Below are 19,036 nucleotides of genomic sequence, written 5' to 3' on the forward strand. Positions count from 1 at the left end.
GCCTGTACAGAATAAAAAATATTCCAAAACACGTATCCTGTTTGCAACAAGGCACTAAGGTAAAACTGCAAATAATGTGGCAAAGAAATCTACTTTTTGTCCTGAATACAAAGCGTTATGTTTGGGGGAAAAGCTAACACAACACATCACTGAGTACCACTCTTCATATTTTCAAGCATAGTGGTGGCTACATCATGTTATGGGTATGCTTGTCATCAGCAATGACTAGGGTGTTTTTTGATGAAAAGAAACAGAATAGAGGGAAGCACAGGCAAAATCCTAGAGGAAAACCTGGTTTAGTCTGCATTCTAACAGGAAAAGTCACCTTTCAGCAGGACAATAACCAAAAATACCAGACCAAATATACACTGGAGTTGCTTACCAAGACAACATTGAATGTCCTAGTTACAGTTTTGACATAAATTGGCTTGGATTTCTGAGAAAGAATTGTAAATGGCCGTCTAGCAATGATCAACATCCAACTTGGCAGAGCTTGAAGAATTTAAAAAAATTATAATTTGCAAATAATGTACAATCCAGGTGTGCACATCTCTTAAGAGACTTATCCAGAAAGACTCCCAGCTGTAATCACTGCCCAAGGTGATTCCAACATGTACTGACTCAGGGGGTTGAATACTTATCTAATCAGGATATATTAGTGGTTTATTTTTCATATTTTGTGTTACAAAATTTTGAATTTGTCTTCCACAGAGTATTTTGTAGAGATCCATTTTAATCTCACTTTGTAACAGAACAAAATGTGGAAAAAGTAAAGGGGTGTGAATACCTTATGAAGGCACTGTATGCCGTGGTAATATGCTATCTGAGTGAGCGTGACCAACATTGGGACCCCCTGGAAGTCAGGGCCACGTGCCTTGCATACCGGTCAGTAATTGGGCAATGATAACTACAAGGTTTAGATAGCTGGCTAGACTAATTTACCAAGTAATCTATAAAACTGACATGGGATAATTGAGTGACTGTCAGTGACTGAGATAACAAGAAAAAACTGCTTATGCACTACCAAAATGTTTAAATTGCACCTTGTGAGTTTTACTGTCCTGACTTTCTAAAAAAAGGAATGGGGGTCTGGGCCCCCTAGCGCCCATGTGTCCCTAAGCATATTCTTATGTCGCTTAGTGGCAAGACCCGGCACTGGTTATTCATTCAAGGCAAGCTGTTATCGTCTTGTGATGGAAAATGTTATGTTTGTGCTCTTCTAACAACCAATTTCTGTGTTCACGCAAGTGATTGATTGAATGAATCTTCACTATCAGTATGTGCAATTTGGCAGTATGCCCAGACCCTTGTTTTGAGAACGAAAGATATCTCATTTTCAAGGTCTCAGTTTAGAGAGAAATCTCGTGAGGTACTGGTATGAACCAGTATTGGTCGGTCACATGAATGAAGCAAACGTTAATGATGAATTCATTATGAATGATGAATAAGCTATATCATGCAAATATAACTTGTCTGCAGTATATAAGTGAACTAACTAACAGGACTGCCCCGGGAGAGCTCCTGATCGACACGTGTACTTGATGCATTGAGTTGGTTGGAACCTCTCCAGTGTGCTGATAATAAAGAATGATTCACAAAATATTGACTTTGAGTGTTCCTGTGTAGAATGTCCAAGACAGTCTTCATTTTCATCCTCATCATAGTCTTCACAAGCCTCCCCAACACCCTAATTATAATCATCATCACCATCATCTTCTTCATCATCCTCATTCCGTTCGGATGTGTCCTTTCCTTCGGGGCCGAGGGCTGTGGGGTTGCAGACACAGAACCTCTTAGAGAAGTGGACCAGGATCCTTTCTCTCTCCTGGGTCTCCCCCATCAGAGGAAAGGCTTTCAGGAAGTTCCTGAGAATTAGGTCAAAGACCAACGAGTGAGAAGGCAGTATTGTTTTCAGGCTAGAATGCAGAGTGTATCTGTCCGTACAGTGAGGTAGGCCATAAGCTACAGTCTCCATTTCTAGGCTTACTCACATTTATTTTTGAAATCGATAATGGCGTCGTATGAATGAGGCTAAAGTAGATTAGAACAATACAATGCAGAGCACATTCATTCAGTGTCAGTGTGGTTCACCACTCCCAATACAAACATGTTCATTTACTCTGGATATCTGCATGCTGTGATTTAATACATGCATTCAAGACAGTCCCAAATCATGGCATACTGTATTATCGGATGTGACAGTTAACTGTATAGCAAAATAGAGGCACACTACAGCTCTATACTCAGAGAAATCAGTATTAGGCTAATGTGTTGTGAGCAGTGCTGTGAGAATAGTGCTGACTGGGCTTACCTCAGGGCCTTGTCCAATGACAGACCAGAAAAGTCAAAGAAGCTGAGGTACTCTGACGCCACCAGCTGGCTGAACTCATTACTGCATGATGGACAGAGAGAAGGGATGGGGGAGGGAGAGAGAGAGAGGAGGAAAGAGAAGGGAGGGACGGGGAGCGATAGAAAGAGAGAGAGAGAAAGAGAGAGAGAGAGAGCGAGAGAGAGAGAGAGAGAGAGAGAGAGAGAGAGAGAGAGAGAGAGAGAGAGAGAGAGAAAAAGAAAGATCAATATGAAGTTCAAGATGATACAAAATACAATATAAACACTGTGAGACATGCATGTGTATCAGTGACTAACTGAATAACTGTGTGTGTGTGTGTGTGTGTGTAGTCTTGTGTGTGTTTGATCTTGTGTGTGTGGTCTTGTGTGTGTTTGATCTTGTGTGTGTGGTTTTGTGTGTGTTTGGTCTTGTGTGTGTTTGATGTTGTGTGTGTGTGGTATAGTGTGTGTTCGGTCTTGTGTGTGTTTGGTCTTGTGCGTGTGTGTGTGGTCGTGGGGGGGGGTGTATGCCTGAAACCCCACTTCTTTCCCAGGTGGCGTGCCACATCGCAGCGTTTGAAGCCCTCCAGGTAGAACAGGCGCTTGGCAAGGCGTTTGGCGGCGTTACATTCGGCACGGCAACCGTTGGCCAGGGTGTCCGTGCTGCCTCTCTCCAGCTGCTCCAGACCACTCGGCTCTGAGTCCGACAGCACGTCAGTGACGCTGGTATCACTGAGGAGGACGCACACAGGGACATTCAGAGATTAGGACAGACACTCTCCACTTGATAACTGTGGACCTTGCAACATGTGAGGTTGGCATTGTTAAGAACACAACACACACAGACAGATCTCTGTGGACCAACCAACATGACAGCCTTAGTGAGCTGATTGTATGTCACCTACCTGCCTCACAGAACAGTGCCCTAGCAGGACCACTGACTGGCAGTCATGAAGATACAAATATAGAATGTTATGATGATATATGGGAGCTATAAACTCCAATTTCAAGACCCTTAATGACACAGTGTCCTCTGAAGAAAAACCTGTCCATTTCATTAGACAATAATAAACAAATAGATACGATAATAAATGTACGAAATGTGTGATATTTTATCAACACGAAAGTTACATGGCAAATTAGATATGATTTTTCTCATATAACCCTGATCCACTAATACAAATCCCCTGAAGACACATCAAGATAGAATATCTGAGTCCTTATATCTCTCTATCCCTCTAACCAAAAACACATAAAACATCCTAAACAAACAGTCCTGATATAGTAGTAAAAACAAACGACAAAGGCCTCAATACCAGACCCGGTGTGCTGGTCGACCCTCTCATGTCTCTTTGATATTGTCAACATTCTCTCTATAAACGATCCGGATTGTTCTGCATAATCTAATTAGATTGGCTTCATTCATTCCTACATTCAATACGCCTTCGCACGGTAATGTGTCGGTTGCCGTGGACACAACGGGCGGCGGAACCCGGTGTCCTAGGAGGAGAGATGACAGGCACAAATACTACCCCTCCCAGGTTGATGTCTCCTACCTCACAATTACCCACAATCCTCACTGCAGGCAACGACGTGCCTTGAGCACAAGCCTCGCACAAGGATGGAACTATCCCCAAAGGAGACTAGGTACTCATATCTCCCTCTGTACAAGGAAGATGCACTCGTCTTCCCCCAGCTTAAGACAGGCGAGGAGCTATCAACAAAATAATTGCCATTCTATTCATCATTATCATCATTATCTTTCACATGCATGTGCAATTACTGCCCTTCCCAGGTTGATGTCGCCTACATCACAATTACCCACAACCCTCAACTAGGCAACAGCAGGCAATGAGCACAAGCCTCACACTATCGCCAAAAGATGTCCAAACCTGCCCCTAGGCTACAACATATGTGTTTTTTTTAATCGTCATATCTTACCGATGCATTTCCCTAGGCTACTCTCCACGTTGGTCACCATGCCTAATCCTAACCACATTTCTGTTCATAAGAAAATTGTCGATCTCCTGAATAATGAACAACTCGTGCCAGTCTGGGAGTCACGGCAATGAAGACATACAATGTCCATCAACTGCACAACACACAGTCCTAAATTGAACCGTATTCCCTATAGTACTTTTGACCAGGGCCATTTAGAACAAAGACACTGACTCACAGCCACTGGCATTCAATATGGATTTTGACCCTTGATCTTTATCTTGGATGAAGTGAACTACAGTACAGTTCCATGTACCGTTCATTGTAACTATTATGCATTTGAGAAGTCATGAGTAGATTTCCCCTGAATAGTAAGCTCATTTAAAAGTGAATCGGTGTGCATGTGTGTGTGTGTGTCTGTGTGTGTGTGTGTGTCTGTGTGTGTGTGTCTGTGTGTGAGCTCATACTTAGAGCATGAGACAGCATGTCTGTGACTCACATAGTAATCTCTCTCTCAGTTGTGCTGTGTGCCATCGAAACCTAGACCAGCAAGGGTGTGTCGGGTGAAGAGCATGAGGGCTGTGTCTGTCTGTCTGTCTGTCTGTCTGTCTGTCTGTCTGTCTGTCTGTCTGTCTGTCTGTCTGTCTGTCTGTCTGTCTGTCTGTCTGTCTGTCTGTCTGTCTGTCTGTCTGTCTGTCTGTCTGTCTGTCTGTCTGTCTGTCTGTCTGTCTGAGTGTGTGTGTGTGTGTTTGTCTGTTTTAGAAAGGGGTGAGTGTGCATGTTATTTATGAGTAGGGATGTGTGTGTCTGTGTGTTTCATAACTGAGGCTTGTAGCTATACATGCAATCACTGGCATCCTCTGTGCAATGTCTTGATGGAATAATTTGCTGTGACAATACAGTATACTGCCGTGACAATACAGTATATTGCCGTGACAATACAGTATACTGCCGTGACACTACAGTATATTGCCGTGACACTACAGTATATTGCCGTGACAATACAGTATATTGCCGTGACAATACAGTATATTTTGCCGTGACAATACAGTATATTGCCGTGACAATACAGTATATTGCCGTGACAATACAGTATATTGCCGTGACAATACAGTATATTGCCGTGACAATACAGTATACTGCCGTGACAATACAGTATACTGCCGTGACAATACAGTATACTGCAGTGGAAATACAGTATATTGCCGTGACACTACAGTATACTGCCGTGACACTACAGTATACTGCAGTGACAATACAGTATACTGCCGTGACAATACAGTATACTGCAGTGGCAATACAGTATATTGCCGTGACAATACAGTATATTTCCGTGACAATACAGTATACTGCTGTGACAATACATTATACTGCCGTGACACTACAGTATACTGCAGTGACAATACAGTATACTGCCGTGACACTACAGTATACTGCCGTGACAATAACTGATAAAGGCATAGGAATTATAGTCACTTTTTTAAAAAGGAAACAGAGCAGCTTGTTAATTCCTAGGGGCATGTTGAACAACGTTGTTGCCAGTCTCCCATAAGAGTGAGCAATATGTAGAAAGGTCAACAGAGATGGTTCAAATGTATTGGGTCAACAGAGATGGTTCAAATGTATTGGGTCAACAGAGATGGTTCAAATGTATTGGGTCAACAGAGATGGTTCAAATGTATTGGGTCAACAGAGATGGTTCAAATGTATTGGGTCAACAGAGATGGTTCAAATGTATTGGGTCAACAGAGATGGTTCAAATGTATTGGGTCAACAGAGATGGTTCAAATTTATTGGGTCAACAGAGATGGTTCAAATGTATTGGGTCAACAGAGATGGTTCAAATGTATTGGGTCAACAGAGATGGTTCAAATGTATTGGGTCAACAGAGATGGTTCAAATGTATTGGGTCAACAGAGATGGTTCAAATGTATTGGGACAACGGAGATGGTTCAAATGTGTTCATCCGCGTTACAAACCCATTATAAACAGACCAAAGTTCGAACCATACAGATAATTCATTGCAACGTTTTTTTTATTCGGCATAGGCAATTAGCTATTCTCAAACGTATGACAATTATACTTCAAGTAGCCACATTTTTCATGAAGTGTTATTAAACTGTTTAGTGGCAAATCCATGCTTTAGTTGATTTGCAACGGCTGTCAAAACTGTTCCGCTCAATATTGTAATTGCAAATACAGCACACACCCGTTTATTCTGAGTCTGACTGACACAAGAAACTTCAGAACAACTTATCTGTGGGCGAAACCATAAAAAATACTTACAGAAGTTCGAGAAGCAAGTCGAAATGACAGTCATATTCCTCTTTCCACATTTTCTCTCCCGCGTTCGAGGATGGGAATCAGTGTCAATGAGCGCACGACTTCATCCAGCGGTGTTGGATAAAATCCGGCATTAGTCTTTGGCGGTATTTACCCAGAGGCTTAAACAATCAGATTTTCGTCAGTCTTTTCCGACACAAACGGGACTCGAAGCACTGCATGGTTATTACGCGGTTTAAGAGCACACACTTATCTAACTATAGTGTTTGTAGCCTACACAGTGTGAATGGATATTAGATTTTCCCCTTGAAGGTTCTTGGAAGTCTCCCTCAAAAAAGAATGTGGGGCGGAGCGACAGGCCACACAATCTACCGAATTATGTTCCTAAATCTTGTTAGTACACACTCACTTCGATGATCATTCAGGTCTGCGCCTAACCCATTACGCCACTCCCTCCCTGGTCTTTTCCAACGGTTGCTATGTTGTGAGGCAAAGAAAAGCCTGTTTTCTCTTGGCCTAAAGGCCTAGAAACAACATTGTTAACATAACTCTTCAAAATATCAGTCATATTCTAAAAATGTGTCATATGATAATATTCAAAGGCAGGTCCACTTCTACCCTACAGCTATGGTCATTTCCCTCTACACTGCATTCGGAAAGTATTCAGACCACTTGACTTTTTCTACATTTTGTTGTTACAGCTTTATTCAAAAATTAATTGAATCGTTTCATTCCCTGATCAATCTACGTACAATATCCCATAATGACAAAGCAAAAACAGTTTTTTATAAATGATTGCACCATTTATAAAATGAAATGAAAACTAAAATAATAAATTTGCATAAGTATTCAGACCCTTTCTCAGTACTTTGTTGAAGCACCTTTGGCAGCAATTACAGCCTCGAATCTTCTTGGGTATGACGCTACAAACTTGGCACACCTGTTTTTGGTGAGTTTCTCCCATTCTTTTCTGCAGATCCTCTCAAGCTCTGTCGGGTTGGAATGGGAGTGTCACTGCACAGCTATTTTCAGGACTCTCCAGAGGTGTTCGACCAGGTTTAAGTCTGGGCTCTGGCTGGGCCACTCAAGGACATTCAGAGACTTGTCCCGAAGCCACTCCTGCTGTGTGCTTAGGTTTGTTGTCCTTATGGAAGGTGAACCGTAACCCCAGTCTGAGTTCCTGAGTGCTCCGGAGCAGATTTTCATCAATGATCTGTATGTACCTTGCTCCATTCATCTTTCCCTCGATCCTGACTAGTCTCCCAGCCCCTGCCGCTGAATAACATCCCCACAGCATGCTGCTGCAACCACTATGCTTCCCCGTAGGGATGGTATTGGCCAGGTGATGAGCGGTGCCTGGTTTCCTCCAGATGTGACGCTTGGTATTCAGGCCAAAGATTTCAATCTTGGTTTGATCAGACCAGAGAATCTTGTTTATCATGGTCTTAGGTACGTTTAGGTGCCTTTTTGGTAAATTCCAAGCAGGCTGTCATGTGCCTTTTACCGAGGAGTGGCTTCCGTCTTGCCTATCTACCACAAAGGCCTATAGCTTGGTTTTTGCTCTGACAAGCACTGTCAACTGTGGGACCTTATATAGACAGGTGTGTGCCTTTCCAAATCATGTGCAATCAATTGAATTTACCACAGATGGACTCCAATCAAGTTGTAGAAACATCTCAAGGATGATCAATGGAAACACAATGCACCAGTACTTATGTAAATAAGGTATTTCAGTTTTTCAGTATTTCTAACAACCTGTTTTCACTTTGTTCATTATGGGGTATTGTGCTGTCATTATGGGGCATTATAGGTAGATTGATGAGGAAAACGATTAGTTTAATCAATTTTAGAATATTTCTGTAACAGAACAAAATATGGAAAAATAATACTTTCTGAATGCACTGTATTTGGCCCTAGTGTTGTGTATTGTGTTGCCAACCATCTCTGACTCACCCTCCAAAAGCAGAAGACGTGGACTGGTGGCATTGTGATAGGTATAGATAACTGGCACACACACACACACACACACACACACACACACACACACACACACACACACACACACACACACACACACACACACACACACACACACACACACACACACACACACACACACACACACACACACACACACACACACACACACACACACACACACACACACACACACACACAGTGGCAGATATTAATCATCTACTCTGACACATCAGTACCTACTCCCTCTGTTTTTAAATTCCTCCTTCCCCCTTCTAATCTTGAGGAATCGTGGAGACAAAAATAAAGTGACAAGGGGAGGACAAACAGACAGAGGAGAGGAGAGAGGGAGGTGGGGGATAGAGAGACCGATAAGGTAGGACAAAGAGAAGAGAATAGGCACCTGGGACCCTTATCTAGACTAGACCTTATAGACAGCCATTGAAAGCTCGACAGCCATGATGTGACAGGACCACAATAGGCTCTGATCACTAAGCTAGCAGGAAACAGGATGTTGTCATCAACATTGTGATGTAATTCACTGACAAGGATTCTAGTGAAGAAAGTGTTTATATAAGGCAGTCTGGTCTCACAGAGTTTCAGCTCCAGCTCTATCTGACTTCTCAAATGGCCACCACATTCTAACATTTCACTGACATCAGCATTCCTTTCTAGCAGGCATCATAGGCCCATGAACTCAATCATGACGTCAAACAATTGCAATGCAACCTCCAAAAGGAATACTTTGGAATCTGGGTTGAACGTTTATGACATATGTATGAGCTCTCACTCCAAATGTTAAATCTACTCCTGCAACCTCTAGAAGAACACCATAGGAGCAGTAACAATTGGATACAATAGTCTTCGACTGTTTTGTCCTGGTTGAGGATCAATGACGTAGGGTCTGGAGAAAAATATACGTAATAAATGTCCTCTCAGTCAATGGCATCGAGTGATACAGTCGATGTACGTATAACATGTAAATAAAATACAAAGGCAGCTAAAAATGTATGTAAATAATCCAGTGAAATGATCTGGTGTGATTTAAGTATCTCCCAGCCAGGTCACCTGTGATACAAGTCAGGATTCAACGTCCACCCATGTCTGAGGACATTGGGAGATGACGTTGAAACCGTCCACTAGGGGCAACAGTGAGCGCTGTTACATTCAAGGAGATTTCGTTGTGGATGGGGATGGCGGATGGGGATGGTGGATGTTGGATGGGGATGGTGGATGGGGATGGGGAATGGGGATGGGGATGGGGATGGGGATGGTGGATGGTGAATGGGGATGGGGATGGTGGATGGGGATGGGGATGGGGATGGGGATGGTGGATGGGGATGGTGGATGGGGATGGGGATGGGGATGGTGGATGGTGGATGGTGGATGGTGGATGGGGATGGGGATGGTGGATGGGGATGGTGGATGGGGATGGGGATGGTGGATGGTGGATGGTGGATGGTGGATGGGGATGGGGATGGTGGATGGGGATGGTGGATGGTGGATGGGGATGGTGGATGGTGGATGGTGGATGGGGATGGGGATGGGGATGGGGATGGTGGATGGGGATGGGGATGGTGGATGGGGATGGGGATGGGGATGGGGATGGGGATGGGGATGGGGATGGGGATGGGGATGGTGGATGGGCGTAAGGTTCTTCCTTTGGTGCCAAAGCCTGCATATTCGAATCCAGCTATAGAAAATAGATTTTTATATTTTTGCTTTATGCCTATCCCAAACCTGAACCATTACCTTAACCAATGCATAACCTTAAGATTTCGGAGTTAATGCCTTAATCTAAAATCCGACTACTAAGTGGACTGGACAATCGTTTTTGGAGAGATTGAGAGCTTTTCAGTGATAACCACCAGTAATATTAGCAGCACATATGCGCAGCACAGTTCTGTTCAGCAGTGGGAAGGATGAGCCACACCCAGCACACACAGCCTACATCAGCTGGTGAGCTGAGGGGGAGCAAGTGATGAGTGTGGGCAGACAGGCTCTGCCCTGGTTCCAATTATACACATCGCACAGACTACTACTATTTTTTGCTTCCCCGTAGATAACCAGTCACCTGCATTCTAGTTAGCTACCCTTTGCCAGGTTATTGTTTTATTTCACCTTTATTTAACCAGGTAGGCCAGTTGAGAACACCTTTATTTAACCAGGTAGGCCAGTTGAGAACACCTTTATTTAACCAGGTAGGCCAGTTGAGAACACATTTATTTAACCAGGTTGGCCAGTTGAGAACAAGTTCTCATTTACAACTGCAACCTGGCCAAGATAAAGCAAAGCAATGCGACAAAAACAACAACACAGAGTTACACATAAGCAAACGTACAATCAACAACACAAAAGAAAAATAGAAATGTATACAGTGTGTGCAAATGTAGAAGAGTAGGGAGGTAGTCAAAAAATAGGTCCTAGCGGCATAAATAATACAAATTTAGCATTAATTCTGGAGTGATAGATGTGCAGATGATGAATGTGCAAGTAGAGATACTGGGGTGCAAAAGAGCAAGAGAGTAAGTAATAATATGGGGATGAGGTAGTCGTGTGTGCAATTTAGAGATCGGCTGTGTACAGGTACAGTGATCGATCGGTAAGCTGCTCTGACAGCTGATGCTTAAAGTTAGTGAGGGAGATATAAGCTTCAGAGATTTTTGCAATTCGTTCCAGTCATTGGCAGCAGAGAACTGGAAGGAAATCCGGCCAAAGGAAGCGTTAGTTTTGGACATGACCAGTGAAATATATCTGCTGGAGCGCGTGCTACGGGTCTGTGTTGCTATGGTGACCAGTGAGCTGAGATAAGGCGGGGCTTTACCGAGCAAAGACTTATAGATGACCTGGGGCCAGTGGGTTTGGTGACGGATATGTAGTAAGGGCCAGCCAACCTTGAGCATACAGGTCGCAGTGGTGGGTAGTATATAGGGCTTTGGGGATAAAACGGATGGCACTGTGATAGACTACATCCAGTTTGCTGAGTAGAGTGTTGGGGGCTATTTTGTAAATGACATCGCCGAAGTCAAGGATCGGTAGGATAGTCAGTTATACGAGGGTATGTTTGGTGGCATGAGTGAAGAAGGCTTTGTTGTGAAATAGAAAGCCAATTCTAGATTTCATTTTGGATTGGAGATGCTTTTTCTTAGGCATCAGGCTCCTTTTTCTCCATTTCCGACTGAATGACATGCCCAAAGCAAACCGCCTGTAGCTCAGGCCCTGAAGCCAGGATATGCATATAATTGGTACCATTGGAATGAAAACACTTTGTGAGGGAGTTGTAGTTGTAGAAATGTTAAAATAATGTAGGAGAATATAACACAATAGATATGGTAGGAGAATATAACACAATAGATATGGTAGGAGAATATAACACAATAGATATGGTAGGAGAATATAACACAATAGATATGGTAGGAGAATATAACACAATAGATATTACATTTTACATTTAAGTCATTTAGCAGACGCTCTTATCCAGAGCGACTTACAACTTGGTGCATTCACCTTATGACATCCAGTGGGACAGTCACTTAACAATAGCACAATATAACACAATAGATATGGTAGGAGAATATAACACAATAGATATGGTAGGAGAATATAACACAATAGATATGGTAGGAGAATATAACACAATAGATATGGTAGGAGAATATAACACAATAGATATGGTAGGAGAATATAACACAATAGATATGGTAGGATAATATAACACAATAGATATAGGAGAATATAACACAATAGATAGGAGGAGAATATAACACAATAGATATGGTAGGAGAATATAACACAATAGATAGGAGAATATAACACAATAGATATGGATAGGAGAATATAACACAATAGATATGGTAGATATGGTAGGAATATAACACAATAGATATGGTAGGAGAATATAACACAATAGATATGAATATAACACAATAGATAGGAGAATATAACACAATAGATATGGTAGGAGAATATAACACAATAGATATGGTAGGAGAATATAACACAATAGATATGGTAGGAGAATATAACACAATAGATATGGTAGGAGAAAATCCAAAGAAAAACCAACCAGAATTTGTTTTTCTGAGAGAACATCCTCTTAGAAATGCAAGAGAAAGCTCATATTCTAAAATAGTGCAATTCCTATGGCTTCTACAGGGTGTCAGCAGTCTATATTCAAAGTTTCATGCTTGTAACTTCAAAAAACAAATAAGAAATAATAGTTTTTGTATGAGAACACAGTCTTGAAAATCAGTGTCATCGCATACAATGATGAAGTTGCGCACCTGCTAAAATCGTATTGAACATACTTCTTTCCGAAATATATATTATAGTTTACATTTAGGGTGTTTGAGGAGTAAATACAAACTTATTTTGACTTGTTGAAACAAAGTTTAGGGGTAGATTTTTGGATTCCTTTCTCTGCAAGTTGAACGAGTGGATTACTCAAATCGATGGCACCAACTATAGAGACTTTTTGGGATATGAAAAATGAATTTATCTAACAAAACAACACTATATGTTATCTCTGGGACCCTTCGGATGACAAATCAGGGGAAGATTTTCAAAAAGTAAGTGAATATTTCATCTTTATATGTGAATGTATGAAACCTGTGCCTGTGTAAAAAATATTTTGTTGTGGGGCGCCGTCCTCAAACAATCACATGGCATGTTTCCGATGTAATAGCTACTGTAAATTGGACAGTGCAGTTAGATAAACAGGAATTTAAGCTTTCAGCCGATATAGACACTTATATATACCTAAATGTTTAACTGCTATAATAACTATTCAAATTTATTTGAATTACCCTCCCTCCAGTTTCACCGGAAATTGACCCGCTAGCGGGACACCAATCCCTATGAAGTTTTAATGTGAGTCTGGAAGGAGAGGTTACAGTCTACCAGACACCTAGGTATTTGATTGAATGAGGTGATTGACAGAGACGAAAGCCTTGGCCAGGTCGATGAAGACGGCTGCACAGTACTGTCTCTTATCGATGGCGGTTATGATATCGTTGAGGACCTTAAGCGTGGCTGTAGTGCACCCATGACCAGCTCGGAAACCAGATTGCATAGTGGAGAAGGTACGGTGGGATTTGAAATGGTCGGTGATCTGTTTATTAACTTGGCTTTTGAAGATTTTAGAAAGGCAGGGCAGGATGGATACAGGTCTATAACAGTTTGGGTCTGGAGTGTCTCCCCCTTTGAAGAGGGGGATGACCGCAGCAGCTTTCCAATCTTTGGGGATCTCAGACGATACAAAAGAGAGGTTAAATAGGCTAGTAATAGTGGTTGCAAAAATTTCGGCGGTCAATTTTAGAAAGAGAGGGTCCAGATTGTCTGGATTTGGGTGAAGGAGAAGCGGGGAGGGGGCAAGTTGCTGCAGGGGGTGCTGAGATGTTGGCCAGGGTAGGGGTAGCCAGGTGGAAAGCATGGCCAGCCGTGGGAAAAATGCTTATTGAAATGATCGATTATCGTAGCTTTATCGGTGGTGACAGTGTTTCCTATCCTCAGTGCAGTGGGCAGCTGAGAGGAGGTGCTCTTATTCTCCATGGACTTTACGGTGTCCCAAAACTTTTGGGAATTTGTGCTACAGGAAGCACATTTCTGGTTGAAAAAGCAAGCCTTAGCTTTCCTAACTGATTGGGTATATTGGTTCCTGACTTCCCTGAGAAGTTGCATATTGCGGGGGCTATTCGATGCTAATGCAGAAGGCCACAGGATGTTTTTGTGCTGGTCAAGGGCAGTCAAGTCTGGGGTGAACGAAGGGCTATATCTGTTCTTAGTTCTACATTTTTTGAACGAGGCATGCTTATTTAAGATGGAGAGGAAAGCACTTTTGAAGAGCAACCAGGCATCCTCTAGACTGATGGAATGAGGCCAATATCCTTCCAGGATACCCGGGCCAGGTCGATTAGAAAGGCCTGCTTGCTGAAGTGTTGCTTGCTGTTTGGGGTTTTAGGCTGGGTTTCTGTACAGCACTTTGAGATATCAGCTGATGTACGAAGGGCTATATAAATACATTTGATTTCATTTGATTTGATCTGGCTTAGGTTGTAGGACGGCCGGGGTGTTAAGCATGTTCCAGTTTAGGTCACCTAACAGTACAAACTCTGAAGATAGATGGGGGGCGATTCATTTCCATATGGTGTCCAGGGCACAACTGGGGGCCAAGTGGGGTCTATAACAAGTGGCAATGGTGAGAGACTTGTTTCTAGAAAGGTGAATTTTTAAAAGTAAAAGCTTGAATTGTTTGGACACAGACATGGATAGTATGACAGAACTCTGCAGGCTATCTCTGCAGTAGAATGCAACTCCGCCCCCTTTGGAAGTTCTATCTTGTCGGAAAATGTTATGTTTAGGGATGGAAATTTCAGGATGATTTTTGGTGGCCTTCCTAAGCCAGGATTCAGACACAGCTAGGACATCAGGGTTGGTGGAGTGTGCTAAAGCAGTGAATAAAACAAACTTAGGGAGGAGGCTTCTAATGTTAACATGCATGAAACAAATGCTTTTAAGATTACAGAAGTCAACAAATGAGAGCGCCTGGGGAATTGGAGTGATGCTGGGGGCTGCAGGGCCTGGGTTAAACTCTCCATCGCCAGAGAAACAAAGGAGGAGTAGGATAAGAGTACGGCTAAAGACTAAAAGAACTGGTCGTCTAGTGCATTCAGAACAGAGAGTAAAAGGAGCAGGTTTCTGGGCGCGGAAGAATAGATTCAAGGCATAATGTACAGACAAGGTTATGTTAGGATGTGAGTACAGTGTAGGTAAGCCTAGGCATTGAATGACGATGAGAGAGGCTTTGTCTCTAGAGGCACCATTTAAGCCAGGTGCGGTCACCGCATGTGTGGGGGGTGGAACATAAGGGCTAGCTAAGGCATATTTAGCAGGGCTGGAGGCTCTACAGTGAAATAAGACAAAAATGACTAACCAAAACGGTAATAGACAAGGCATATTGACATTAGGGAGAGGCATGGGTAGCCGAGTGATCATAGGGTCCAGTGAGTAGCTAGGCAAGCTGGAGGCATGGCGATTCAGACAGCTAGCAGGCCGGGGCTAACAGAAGAGCCTCAGGGGGACGTCGCAACGGGGGAGTCTGTTGAAACCCCCCTCGGACGGTTACGTCGGCAGACCAGTTGTGATGGATCGGCGGAGCTCCGTGTCAGCAACAAAGGGTACAGGCCAATTGGCAGAAGAGGTATTGAAGCCCAGGAATTATCTGATGGAATTATTCAGCAAGCCGGGAGAACGGCCTAGCTCGAGGCTAGCTCCAGGCAAACTGTTACTTGCTTCGGGACAGAAACACCCTCGGACGGTTACGTCGGTAGACCAGTTGTGATGGATCGGCGGGGCTCCGTGTCCACAGCAACGGGTTCAGGCCAATTGGCAAAAGAGGTAATTAAAGCCCAGGGATTGCTTGATGGAATCTCTTCGGCTAGCTGGGAGATGGGTCAAGTTTGAGTCTAGCTCCAGGCTAACTGGTGCTTGCTCCTTGACAGAGATGTTAGACAGGAGTAGCCACTTGGATAGCAGCTAGCTAGCTGCGATGATCCAGAGTAAGGGTTCAGAGCTTGCGGTAGGAATCCGGAGATGTGGTAGAGAAAAGCAGTGAGATATGCTCTGGGTAGATATCGCGCTGTGCAGGCTGGCAGGAGTTGCTCAGGCTGAGGCTGGCAGTCCGTGTTAATGGTGATGACCGCTAGCAGTGGCTAACTGACTACTAGCTAGCTAGCTGGCTAGCTTCTGAAGGGGGTTCCGGTTCAAAAGTGTGAAAATAGCAGATCCATACCACATTGGGTGAGGCGAGATGCAGGAGAGCATGGTCAGTCCGTAGATGGAACATGAGATTAAAAAATAATACAAATATATGCGAAGAAAAACGATATATACAGGGGACGGGACAAGACAATCAAAGCAGACATCCCCACTGCTACGCCACCTTGGATCAGAAGAGGTTCAGAAGCATCTCACTGGGCAAAAACAATATTTTTTTGTGCATTAGCGAACCGCATTTTTACATTGAAATCAAATCAAATTCCATTGGTCACACACACATATTTAGCAGGTGTAGTGAAATGCTTGTATTCCTAACTCCAACGGTGCAGTAATATCTAACAATACACAGCAATACACACAAATCAGTATAAATATACATATACCTGTCCATAATGTCTATACATCCCATTATGGACAGTATGTGGATAGAATATATAGTATATCTGAAGAACACGTAGGCAAGAATAGTATATGTATAGCAATCCAGCATCTTCGTCTTCGGTTCTTTCTCCCTCTCCGGTGGCTTCTACTTCGGGTTCAGATCTCGGAGCTCCCAGCCTCACCAGACAGTGAGGCTGCCTGAGAGACCAGCCCATTTAACATCACCAGCTTTCATCATAGGCAACTCTATGGTGAGAAACACCTCGGTCCCCAAGGCAAAAACCCTGTGCTACCCAGGAGCACAAGTACAGGACAAGGCTGCTTCAGACTGTTCTACCACAGGAGTACGAGTACAGGACATAACAAGGCTGTTTCTGACTGTTCTACCACAGGAGCACGAGTACAGGACATAACAAAGCTGCTTCAGACTGTTCTACCACAGGAGCACGAGTACAGGACATAACAAAGCTGTTTCAGACTGTTCTACCACAGGAGCACGAGTACAGGACATAACAAAGCTGCTTCAGACTGTTCTACCACAGGAGCACGAGTACAGGACATAACAAACCTGCTTCAGACTGTTCTACCACAGGAGCACGAGTACAGGACATAACAAAGCTGCTTCAGACTGTTCTACCACAGGAGCACGAGTACAGGACATAACAAAGCTGCTTCAGACTGTTCTACCACAGGAGCACGAGTACAGGACATAACAAAGCTGCTTCAGACTGTTCTACCACAGGAGCACGAGTACAGGACATAACAAAGCTGTTTCAGACTGTTCTACCACAGGAGCACGAGTACAGGACATAACAAAGCTGTTTCAGACTGTTCTACCACAGGAGCACGAGTACAGGACATAACAAAGCTGCTTCAGACTGTTCTACCACAGATGCCAGGAGCTGACACTGTCGTTGTCCATGTGGGGTCAAACGAGATCAGGTGGGCTAGCTCGGTACATTTGAAATTTGATTTTAAAGAACTGATTTTAGCATTAAAAGACTCCAAAAAACGGCCAATCATTTCAGGCCCAGTACCATCGTTGGGCTGCGGGTGTGAAAGATTCAGCAGACTGCTGGCATTACACATCTGGCTAAAAGACTGTAGCTCTGCTGGAGTCACTTTTATTGATAACTTTGACACCTTCTGGAAACAGAAGATACTCTACCGGAATGAGTCCATCCAAATCATCTGGCTCCTGGACTCTGTCCACGCATTTCAAGGCTACGTTGAACAATGACTGGTAAATGATCCAAGACCAGCTCAGTTAATCCCTACCATTGTGACAATGAGTCGTCATAATGCTGCATCAAATGTACATGATCTTAGGGGCATTGGCAAACACAATGAAAGTAATTTACCCCTAATTGCACCTAATACATCTGTTTATCCTACAGCTATTGTAAGCAGTAATGAGCCTATAAACCAGAGTTACACTGTTAGCACTGAGGCGGTGTGCAATAGTAGGAAGACAACTTTATGCTGCTCACCTCTCAGCTCCAATGTAAATAACATGAGTAAGTCTACCTCTAATAAGCTTCCCAGTAAAGCAATAAACACAATCAAGCAACCCAGAAAAGTGCTAAAAATAGCCCATATTAACATATATAGCCTAAGAAACAAGGTCCGTGAAGGCAATAACTTGCTTGTAACAGATGACATTCATATTCAGATTATCTCTGAAACTCACCTAGATAATACCTCTGATACAGTGGTAGCAATACATGATTATAACATCTACCGAAAAGACAGAAATGCCAAAGATGGAGGTGTGGCTGTTTTTATTCAGAACCACATTCCTGTAAAACTTAGAGAGGAGCTCATGTTAAATACTGTTGAAGTAATATGGCTACAGGTTCATCTGTCTCACCTAAAACCCATTCTTGTGGGAAGCTGCTATTGACCACCAAGTGTTGACAGTCAGTATCTGGATAATACGTGTGAAATGCTTGATAATGTATGAGATATCAACAGATAAGTATATTTTCTGGGTGATTTAAATATTGACTGGCTATCATCAAGCTGCCCACTCAGGAAAAAAACATACCAGGGTAGTAGGGGAGGTCCTGTGTAGCTCAGTTGGTAGAGCATGGCGCTTGTAACGCCAGGGTAGTGGGTTCTATCCCCGGGACCACCCATACGTAGAATGTATGCACACATGACTGTAAGTCGCTTTGGATAAAAGCGTCTGCTAAATGGCATATATTATTATTATTATTATATTACAAACAGTACAGGAATGAAATCATTAACATCTATTGATCACATCTTTACTAATGCTACAGATATGTGCTCAATAGGATGTAGTGATCACAATATAATAGCCATATCTAGGAAAACCAAAGTTCCAAAG

The 19,036-nt window shown here is 43.1% G+C and overlaps 1 protein-coding gene across 1 annotated transcript in view; it reads right to left on the reverse strand.

The window, feature by feature from the left end:
• LOC124011068 (PH and SEC7 domain-containing protein 2-like) overlaps nucleotides 1-19,036 on the reverse strand; it is a 76,030-nt gene that overhangs the window by 16,701 nt on the left and 40,293 nt on the right. Inside the window, exons 4-6 of the mRNA XM_046324041.1 lie at nucleotides 2,872-3,060; nucleotides 2,312-2,392; nucleotides 1,708-1,865 (exon numbers count right to left, since the gene is read on the reverse strand). Of these exons, the coding sequence (XP_046179997.1) occupies nucleotides 1,708-1,865; nucleotides 2,312-2,392; nucleotides 2,872-3,060 (428 nt within the window). The remainder of the gene's footprint in view (nucleotides 1-1,707; nucleotides 1,866-2,311; nucleotides 2,393-2,871; nucleotides 3,061-19,036) is intronic.

This window comes from Oncorhynchus gorbuscha, linkage group LG23 (assembly GCF_021184085.1).
Source record: "Oncorhynchus gorbuscha isolate QuinsamMale2020 ecotype Even-year linkage group LG23, OgorEven_v1.0, whole genome shotgun sequence".
Lineage (NCBI taxonomy): Eukaryota > Metazoa > Chordata > Actinopteri > Salmoniformes > Salmonidae > Oncorhynchus > Oncorhynchus gorbuscha.